Genomic DNA, 11433 nt, shown 5'->3' with positions numbered 1-11433 from the left:
TAATTGCTGCGGTTTGTGATGTAATTAATAAAAGTGTAATTACTGTTAAATATAGGCATACAAAAACAAACACTTCTGTGCAATTTATATTTAACCTTAACCTTAATATACTGTATGAATAATATACAGCTTCAGACCAGCCTATAGTGGTATGCGAATGTTACATTTGTGTTGAACATTTTGTCATACCAACGACACAAAGTGCTCTATATTTTTCAGCTCTCTCTCTCTCTCTCTCTCTCTCTCTCTCTCTCTCTCTCTCTCTCTCTCTCTCTCTCTCTCTCTCTCTCTCTCTCTCTATCTATCTATCTATCACTCACACACATCAGTATCATACAATTAAATATAACACTTTTATGTAATTATATAGATGTGTTAATATAATGTATTTCTACGATCATCATAACCAAAAGCTCTCGTTAATTAGACAGGTTGGGTGGCATGGCCTTAAAAACTGTAAACTACACAAGAGCTCGCCGGCAGATGGTGCATTCTACATATATTTTCATCAATAGCAATTCGCTCGTGACAGTGGAAAGGCGGGGCCGGAGTTTCTTATGTTGTCAAATCAAATTGATGTGCAAACTGGAGAGCAGCCTCCTCGAACAGAAAGCGAGGCGGTAGCCTATCGTCATATGAGCAGCATCAGAGGATAGACCACGGACATCATAACCAGAACCAAGGATTGTCATTCATTCAGAGTTAATACATTGCATCCAAAAATATTTTCAAGATGCTGGCATGCACAGAAATGATCACCATATGTCTTCAGTCTGCGAAACATGACCACCACAGGAAACAGCAGCAGCTCCAGCAGAAGAACCAAAATCAAGGAATCTCTATCTTTCAAGATGTAAGTATCCCAGTCTGCATCCATCGTCAATATAAAAAAAGATGGAAGCGTTTTTACTGAGTATGTCGCATCATTTGACATAATTTGTTATCATGTGGTCAAAGTGCATAATGTGGTCATTATGCACTTTGATATTATACGCCAGGCAGCTGTCAAAGCGTTCAAAGATGCTGCAGGTCGACATATTCAAGTAGTCTATTTTAATCTAGGGCTACCTTTAATCTGTTGAACCAACAAAAAGAAGACATTAGACATTATATCAAATAATGCTATAATGATTTTAAATGGCCTTTATTGAACTCTTGCATGTTATTATATGATAACAAGGTGAGGAGTGTTTAAAGATCATTAGTGTGTGAAAATCATCTGATGTTAACAATACCACGAAATCTCACATCTAATTAACACATCTGCTCGATGTGTTATTTATGACCCATAACAAAAAACGGCTATAGGCTCTGTTATGTATATATATATAACATATAATTTTGCCTACCCGTTGGATCTCACATGGTCATAAGGGTCATGACATTGGTGGTAGAATGAATGAATGGATGATCAAAGGAATACATTAAATAATGAATGAATAAAATATTAGCCAATTCACTAATTCAAGCTCATCGTTGACATAATGCTTTTTTTCTTTGTTTTAGTTTTCCTTTTTGTTGTTTTTTGTCCAAAAAAAAATGTATGTGATATGTTTTTATAGTAGATCACAGGAATGAGGAGGACTATGGAAACCTTGCATGTCTGAAGTGTTTGGATTTCCCTACCATTAACTTGTCCTAGATTGACGATGGTCTGTTGAGGCATCTTGCCCAGACTTTGGCTTGGATTGGTCATGCTTGCCCCAGCAGCATAAAAATGCTCATTGTTAATGTTACTAATGATCTAAACGAAAAAAAGAGTCGCCTGTTCTGATAGGCCTGTAGCAAGAATTATTGGTCATGAATCATGTACATAATAGCCAGCCTACAGTACACCATTGCCCTCAAGTCCCTTTTCCGCAGTAAAATCAGTTAAATCTCTTTATAGAGTTCATGCTAAGGGGAATTTAGCCTACACTGTTCTGGTTAGTAACAAAAAATTCTTAATAAAATATGATTTAAATAAATTAGGTGATGGAGAGCTTTTGCATTCACATTTTGATTCTATATTTGCCTTTCGGAAGGCTATTACATAATAAATACACCTATAATGAGTGAAAGGCATGATATTGTAACCAATGGAGGACTTTTGCATGTGCATTTTAATTGTTAGCCTAAAGGTAGGCTATTACGTAATAAGCATATGATGAAGAGAAGATGACACTGTAAGTAACCAATGACCCTCAACAGCATCACTGTCTTGTTGCCTCAGCCAGATATCCCTCCAATCGGATAGAAAGATGAGCATTTTCCACATTTCATTGAGGCAGGTAATTGGCCAATAACAGGAGCAGTAAGTGCAGTAATGGAGGACTTTTGCGTGTGCATTTGAATTGTTAGCCTAAAGGTAGGCTATTACGTAATGAGCATATGATGACGAGAAGATGACACTGTAAGTAACCAATGATAAGTGCACATTAAAGGACGAAATGCAATCGACTCGCATTCAGTGAGTCCACTGTAATGTATAAGACGGTATCTCCAAAAAGAAGAAACATTTCCTTAAGGCCTTCTCTATGGGTGGGTAGTGGATGTTCATCTATCCTGCAGTACTGTATCCTAATGAGTGCACATTGAGCAGTTTACATGCATAGAACAATCTGTGCTTGCCGTCTAACCATATAAACCCGACAGGGTTGCTAATTTAATGTTCTCCAGCTTGACACAGACCAACCCATTTAAAGCACAGTTCGCAGAACTAACAATTCACTTGAATGACACATGCTGTTATTGCTTTATCAACACATGTATTGTTTTACAGCTAGATTAAGCAGTTGAAGCCGAAACAACCATCACAGTAATGCAAAAGGCAAAACTGTCTCACCTCAGTTTATGTGGTCTGGATAATTCTATCACCACCGCAAGAGATGTTTACAATCTGGCTGCCGGTAACGCCAAAGTCAGTTGGAAATGGATTGATCCAGGAAATTTGTGTGGAGTCTACAGTGTGTGTTGAACCAAAGAAGAGATCGACAACCAGAGATTTAATGCGATGTCCACAAAGGAGAAGCAAGTTCTGAGGGACCCAGAGTCACGCCTCAGTCTATATCCAGAACAGAAAACAACAATATTTTTGTCATGACAGCAACAGTAAGAGTAAAATAATAAAACCAAGCCCAACAAATAGCCGACCATGGCGGGGCGTTAATGATATCTTAGGGTTTGTGGGCAATAAGTTCAAAGTGCCTAGTGAAAGTCTTCACAACTCTTTCACAGTTGTCACATTTTGCTGCTTCAACCTTAACACTAGCAAGCTATTTACTGCATCGCATTAGAGTTGCATTTGATAGTTTGTTGAACGTTTAAACATGTAGACTAGAGACAATCTATGCGGGACTATCCAATACATTGGGGCTTAGGGTTCCGCTAATCAGGATAATTAATGACTAATAAAAAGTGAACAAAGGGTTAGTAGGTGTGTAAAAACCAGTAAGTATGAATATGTTAAAGATAAATAATACTGTAGGCTAGGTCTGCATATGAAAGATGTAGCAAAGAGTTTATTCATTTTTCCATGTTTAAAACGATTTTCACTGCACATGGGGATGGGATTGTATACAGACATTTTGGCTACAGTAAAGAGCCTTCTTCAGTGTGTAAGCCTTTGTACTTCTACGTGTAAGCGTTCGTGCATCTGTGTATGATCCCCTCCCCTACGTGCAATTGGCAGAACAATAGTTCAGTTGAACGGCACAGTGAATGTGGGAACTCTTTATGCCTGATGCTTACAGTGGTTGTTTTCCCCCTCGTTTAGTTTTCCCTCTGATTTAATGAGGGAACGACTCTGCACTCTCAGTACAGTGTCGCAGGGAAATGTTCCTACTTATTTATTCTGCCTTCTTCTCAAAGGACTCAGGAGAGTTGATTAAGGGGTTCTATTCAATCTCTGTCGCTGAAGCGTTACAGGTTGTGTGATGGACATGTAAAGGTCTTTCTGATTGAGCCGACATGCAGCATTTACCTGAAATGCAGCCTCCACAAACTCTGAGACATTGCATTTCAATTTCAATCACGCTGTAACTCTGAACTTCCGCAATACGGATTGAATAGTTTCCTCTGCCTCTCTCTATGATTTTATTGGCGGTGATGCACATTGCGCTGAAGGTTTCCAGGTTGGCTCACTAAATTTTGCTGAGTAGGCTAGTAAGAGTTTATGATAAACAAGCTTCAAGACATGTTGCACAACACAATTTTCGTTTGGAGCTTAATATTTCCATCTGAAGGACTCATGTTGTGTGAGTGGTTAAACCCCTAAATTGGGGTATAATCTGTTGACCTGGATAAGAATCAGCAGGACAGGCTCACAGTTTGTCACCATGTGGAATGTCTGAGGGTCAGTTGGTAGATAGCATATCAGCCCCTCATGACATGGACAAAAATGTCCGCAGGAGGTTTCTGAGACCTGCACTGTGAGATGCTTAGACAACCTTTTATAGGACAGTTCAGATGTAATTTACATAGATATGTACCAGGGTTGGGGTCAACTCCACTTCAAGTCATGAAGAAAACTGAAATTCCACTTACAAGTACAATACTCCTCATTGAAAAGCAATGGCAATTGGATTTGGAATTTCAGTTTACTTCCTGAATGGACTGAATTGAAATTAAACTCAAGTCTTATAGCAGGGGTGTCAAACTCATTCCACAGAGGGCCGAGTGTCTGCGGGTTTTTGGTTTTTCCTTTCAATTAAGACCTAGACCACCAGGTGAGGGGAGTTCATTACTAATGAGTGGCCTTAATTCATCAATCAAGTACAAGGGTGGAGCAAAAACCACAGACACTCAGCCCTCCACAGAATGAGTTTGACATATTCTTTATAGGCACCCCAAAATAGCTAGCAGGACATATCAACCATTAGAACTTACCCACTGGGCACAGCCTTCAATTCAATGTTTATTCCACGTTGGTTCACAGTCATTTCATTAAAATGATGTGGAAACAACATTGATTCAACCAGTGTGTGCCCAGTGGGTACCAGCCATTAAGCTTGAGTTGAACAATGTTGGGAGTTAAGGAGCTGGTCTTAGGTGTTTTCTGAGACAGTTATTTACTATGGGATGCTCAGTAGATCTCACTTGAATGAAGGTATACTGTTGTTTTAAATGGACACCCAGCAGTGCATGTCTTGGCTCCACAGCCGAGTGTGTTTGATAGGTAGCCATTATGAACCTGTGTGCAAAGCTCAATACTGCACTCAGCCAACCATTGGACTTGTAACGGCTTTCTTCCGTCGAAGGAGAGGAGGACCAAAATGCAGCATGGTTAGTGTTCAACATCTTTAATATTGACGATAAACGAGAACACTACAAAATACATAAACAACAAAAGTGAAAACCGAAACAGTCCTATCTGGTGCAATGACACAAAGACAGAAGACAATCCCCCACAAAGTACCCACAGAATATGGCTGCCTAAATATGGTTCCCAATCAGAGACAACGATAGACAGCTGCCTCTAATTGAGAACCAATCGAGGCAACCATAGACATACAAAACTACCTAGACAGGACACCGGTCCCATAAACATACAAAACCTCTAGACCAGACAAAACACATAAATCCCCCATGTCACACCCTGACCTAACCAAAATAATAAAGAAAACAAAGATAACTAAGGCCAGGGCGTGACAGTACACCCCCCAAAGGTGCGGACTCCCGGCCGCACACCTAAATCCATAGGGGAGGGTCTAGGTGGGTGTCTGTCCATGGTGGCGGCTCTGGCGCGGGACGTGGACCCCACTCCACCATAGTCTTTGTCCGCTTTAGTATCTTCCTAGGAACGGCGACCCTCGCCGCCGACCTAGGATTTGCAACCCTACAAAAGGGCCCCACTCCACTAAACAAACTCCTCCGGACTGAGGGCAGCTCCGGACTGAGGTGTAGCTCAGGACTGAGGGGCAGCTCAGGACTGAGGGGCAGCCCAGGACTGAGGGGCAGCCCAGGACTGAGAGGTAACTCAGGCTGGTTGACGGCTCTGGCAGCTTCTGGCTGACTGATGGCTCTGGCAGATCCTGGCTGACTGACGGCTCTGGCAGATCCTGGCTGACTGGTGGCTCTGGCAGATCCTGGCTGAATGGCGGCTCTGGCAGATCCTGGCTGAATGGCGGCTCTGGCAGATCCGGGCAGACTGGTGGCTCTGGAAGATCCTGGCAGACTGGCGGCTCTGGCGGCTCCTTGCAGACTGGCGGCGCCTTGCAGACTGGCGGCTCTGGCAGCTCCTTGCAGACTGGCGGCTCTGGCGGCTCCTTGCAGACTGGCAGCTCTGGCAGCTCTGGACAGGCGGGAGACTCTAGCAGCTCTGGACAGGTGGAGCCTCTAGCAGCTCTGGACAGGCGGGAGACTCTAGCAGCTCTGGACAGGCAGGAGACTCTAGCAGCTCTGGACAGGCGGGAGACTCTAGCAGCTCTGGACAGGTGAGGCACACTGTAGGCCTGGTGCGTGGTGCCAGCACTGGTGGTACTGGGTCGAGGACACGCACCTCAGGGCGAGTGCGGGTAGGAGAAACAGGGAGTACTGGGCTCTGGACACGCACAGGAAGCCTGGTGCGGGGGGCTGCCACCGGAGGGCTGGTGCGTGTAGGTGACACTGGATAGACCGGACCGTGCAGGCGCACTGGAGCTCTTGAGCACCGAGCCTGCCCAACCTTACCTGGCTCGATGCCCACTCTAGCCCGGCCGATACGAGGAGCTGGAATGTACCGCACCAGGCTATGTACCCGCACTGGAGACACCGTGCGCTCCACAGCGCATAACACGGTGCCTGCCCGGTCTCTCTCGCTCTCCGGTAAGCACAGGAAGTTGGCGCAGGTCTCCTACCTGGCTTCGCCATACTCCCTGTGTGAACCCCCCCCCAAGACATTTTTGGGGCTGCCTCTCGGGCTTCCTACCGCACCGCCGTGCTCGTTTCGCCAACTCCAAGACTACCTAGGCCAGGGCGTGACAGGACTCTAGGTCTTTTAGTGGATTTTGCTCTGACTTAAATACACATAGGAGTTTCAATGGCTATAGAGCTGATTTAATTGTACAAAGTGTCACTAACGTAACACTTGATGAAGGGCCTGATTGGACCAGAAGTGCAAACACAACATTCGACCCTCATTTGTGCAAATATGTTCCCTGCCCGTGCTTCAGCCTGGTCTCAGAGTGAAAAGTATTGTATTTGACAAAATCTGCGCCACTCCATTTAGTATAATTTTTTAACTTTACATTAGGTTACGTTACATTGGCCAACATAAATCCTGGACACTCTAATTAATATGATATGTTACGTTTGGTATGACAATAGGTTACTTAATGGTGAAAACAAAAAGAAGGGTGGTTGGTCTGGGTGGATGGGTAGGTGCATAACGCAAATGTTTAGCAACCCAAAGGTTGCGGGTTTGAATCTCATCACAGACAACTTTAGCATCTTTGGAAATGCTTTACAAATACTTAGCATGTAAACTAGCCCTTTAACTCCTAACCCAAAACCTAAGCAGTCAAATGTCATATATCATACTAAAGCAGTCAAATGTCATATATTATGCTAAATCAGTTGAACGTAATATATCACACTAAATCAGTCGAACTTAATATATCATACTAAAGCAGTCGAACGTAATATATCATACTAAATGTGTCAAAGCAAACTGGTGCGATCAAGACGTAGGATACTATACATCCTACAATTCATATCATATTGTACGACTGCTATTACATTGGTAGGGCAATGTAATGTAACCAAACGTAAAGTGCATATCATACTAAATGGAATGGCACAGATTTGAGTCAAATCTAATACGTTTTGCTCTGAGACCAGGTTGAGTGCTTAGGCAACCTTTCCAGAACAGCTCGATTACAGTGTTGCTGTCACGCCCTGGCCATAGATAGGTTTTTATTCTCTATTTTGGTTAGGCCAGGGTATGACTAGGGTGGGCATTTTATGTTCATTTTCTATGTTTTCTGTTTAGTGTTTTTCACCTTTCAGGACTGTTTCGGTTATTCCCTTTGTTATTTTTGTATTTAGTGTTCAGTGTCAATAAAGAAACATGAACACGTACCACACTGCACCTTGGTCCTCACCTTCTTCCACCAACAGCCATTACAGTTGCCTGGTAAAAGACCAATGTTCCTCAAATGACCAAGAATCATTTGCCTAGCAAATGACCAACTTTCATCCAGAGCTGCATCCTGCTAAACATTTAACATCATAATTTCCTGAGATGACATCTCTCTCAGATATAAAAAAAAAATGCTTGCAGATATTATAGTTAATCTTTAATGTTTTCTTGTGCACAAATGCAGCATACCAAAACATGCATCATGATATTATACATGGTCTATGAATCATACATACATTATCTTCCTAACGTGCCTCACAGTTCTTTTCCATCCTGGTTTATTTGTCAAGGTACAATCTCACCCTTATATTTTGTGTATAATTATCCACACAATACAGTTTTCCAGATTTTTTGTGCCACTTTTACTGCATGTTTCACCGTATTGTTATTTGCTTTAAACATGAATTATGTCGATTGTTTGATTTAATGTTTGTTGTTTTTTCATTTCCAGATATTTCGCCGTGCAGACAAAAATGGTGAGTACAATTTATGCTATTAATAAGATGGTCACACAAAGGATTTGCTTTCATGGTTTTTCAAATGGCCTCCTTGCAAAAACTGTATATGTCTGCAATGTGGTCTCAGAGCATTTGGTATTTATTCTGTAAATCCGAGACTCTCCATTTAGTATGATATGTTAAGTTTCATATGTATGTATTAATTTGTTGATGTCCATCATCCATTTCGTATGATATATTACAAATTCCAATTTTTTGTGGCTAACGTTAGCTTGGTGTCCAACGGTAGCTAGGCTAGGGTTTAGGGGTTAAGTTGAGGGTTACAGTTAAGGCCAGGGTTAAGGTTAGGGTTAGGGTTAGGTTAAAGGGTTAAGGTTAGGGTGAAGGTTCGGGTTGGGAGTTAGGTTAAATTAAGATTAGGTGAAGAGTTAGCTAAGTAGTTGCAAAGTAGCACCCTCCTTTAGTTTTTTCCTTAAGTAGGCTTCTTTCTTATGTAACCATACCAAACGTAACATATCATACTAATTTGATTGTCCCACGTTTACGGTTACTACAGTATGTTACATCTAATCTATGAGACCAGTCTGGTGACTGTAGTCTAACGCTCTTCTTGATATTACCAATCATTAAAAACATCCTTCATTGTTTGGGGCTCTCGATCTTAAAGGAGCAATTTTAGTTTATTGTAGGCACAGAAAATGAGGGACTGTGATAACTTCATTTTGAGACTGGTTAGATTAAAATCTAAAGCCTAGGGTAATGTTCATCGGGTAATGTTCATTCTTGTTCATCAGATACAAAAGCACCAGAGCCTTATCTATCTACTTTGCTGATATCTTTCTCAGACTTGGGAGCAAAATCTTGCAGCGATGGCAAAGGGGCGGTCGGTTTTATATATGAAACATGAGGATTGACAGGGCAGGCCTTGTGGAGATTCAGAGATTCGGTGGATCCCCTTGACTGAGCCTATCCACCATGCAATGCTCAAGTCAGGCATGTAGTCTGTTGTATAAATTGTCAGTGTTTCTTGGTCTGTATTGTTTGAGATTTTACCTGTTATCGGAAAACCTCAGACAGATCATTTGCTCTTGCTTTGTCATATCTTGTGCAAACATGGAAGAAAGAAACATGGTTGGAAAAACACCAGAAATAGACCTGAAAATGTTATTGAGTGAAATGCAGCACAACCCAATAGCATACTAGACTATAGCATCCATGTTCCAACACCTTTAAACAAAATGGTTTCTCTGGTTTTAGATTTGTTTTAACTTGATTTATTTGTGATTCAAACATAACGTCTTTAAGTGAGTGCCGTCCCTAAACTCCACGGGGGAAAACACATTGAAACGTTTGGCGTTGGGAAATTACAGTGACAAATAGGCATTTGTGTTTCCTTCTCATGTTTTATTCATGCCTTGCATTAGAGTGTAATGGGATGTGAAATGTAATAAGGATGGTGATTAATGCATGTATGAACGCAGGACAGCTTTAGCTGGAGAGCGTTGTTATATAATAGAGTGTTAATGATGCAATACATACTCCCTTGAGCAAAGGTCATCCAAGGACACTCACTGGATTCCTCGCAACGGCTCTCCTCGCCTCCTCCTCGAAATGCATTAAAGCATTTGGGGCCGAGGGACCTTGGATCTTCTCCTCCAATATGGACAGAAGGAGGCAAATAGGATGCGAGGAATCACAGAAACAAACCCATTGGTCGATCATGTCATTCAAGACATGCAGCCCTAAAATATGCCCTTTTGCTGGTCAGTGAGATGGGCTGTTGTGAATAGGAGATGCAGAGAATGTACAATACTGACATCCAGGAGAAAAGACGGACTCTTTCCTTATTATAGATTTGACCCGTCTCTGCCAGAGAGTGACTCTTTGGCTCTGTAGGATGACAGAAGAGCAGCATCTTGTAGCAAGTAGTGAACTAAACCTGTGACTTGGGTTGGACATTGGTATGGAATACATTGCAATAATGAGCCTAGCATTTAACATTAACATGTCGGATGCTGTCTAGCTCCTTAACAACCTGGATTTTTATCCTCCCGAAAAAACATAAATGAGTTGCTTTTTTCACTTTGCTGTGAAAACAGAACTTGAGTGTGTGTGTGTGTTTTGCACTAGTTATCTTCAATTTGCAGTAAAAAAAAAAGCCTTCCATGGTTTTCATCTAACTCGCTGAGCCGCGCACCCTGGAGGAAAATGTATGCTTCTGAGCAACACTAAGTGGGCCGCCATGATACGCCGTGAGCACTGCAGATTTACCACATTATGAGAGCTGGCTACTTGCCAAAGCAAGTCCTTCTCCCTATGCTATTGTAATGAATAATGGACTTTCTTAAGGAGCTCAACGATCCGCCATTTTCTCGGTTTGATCCAATGCAATATCATAATGTGTTTAAACAGGATGAGGTCCACCTTTTCAGTATAGTTAAATTGGGCTTTGAGAAAGTGAACAGTTAAAGTGATCTGCTCATCAAATGAAGGGCTTTAACGAAATGCCTTAAGTGCCTTAGACATGATTTTCTGAGGGCCAACTGAGGGCCAATGGAGGCCATAACTCTGGCATGTTTCCTAGGTTCTGACCCAAATGGCACCTTAGTCCCTATATATAGTGCAGTTATTTTGGTCAAAACTAGTGCACTATGTAGGGACTTGCCATTTGAGACACATATTATCGAGTCTGAAGACAAAGAGAGAGACTTAGCTATGGACAAATCCTAACTTGAAATACTTGTGCATATTTCCATGAAAAATCAACTTATGAGCATAAAAATAGATGTCTAATGAAATGACAATACCCTTAAATACAAACTTACATACATTTGTTCACTTATTGTACTTGGCTGTGGTCAAATCCCTAAGACAGTG

The 11433-nt window shown here is 41.9% G+C and overlaps 1 protein-coding gene across 1 annotated transcript in view; it reads left to right on the top strand.

The window, feature by feature from the left end:
- Positions 1-577: 577 nt before the first annotated feature.
- LOC118361089 (N-terminal EF-hand calcium-binding protein 1-like) overlaps positions 578-11433 on the top strand; it is a 34943-nt gene continuing 24087 nt past the window's right edge. The window contains exons 1-2 of the mRNA XM_035740842.2: positions 578-853; positions 8550-8574. Coding sequence (XP_035596735.1) covers positions 734-853; positions 8550-8574 — 145 coding nt within the window. The 5' untranslated portion in view covers positions 578-733. The remainder of the gene's footprint in view (positions 854-8549; positions 8575-11433) is intronic.

Source organism: Oncorhynchus keta, chromosome 28 (assembly GCF_023373465.1).
Source record: "Oncorhynchus keta strain PuntledgeMale-10-30-2019 chromosome 28, Oket_V2, whole genome shotgun sequence".
NCBI classification, from domain to species: Eukaryota; Metazoa; Chordata; class Actinopteri; order Salmoniformes; family Salmonidae; genus Oncorhynchus; species Oncorhynchus keta.
The sequence above is the reverse complement of the archived record's forward strand: the minus strand, read 5'-3'. Positions and strand labels throughout refer to the sequence as shown.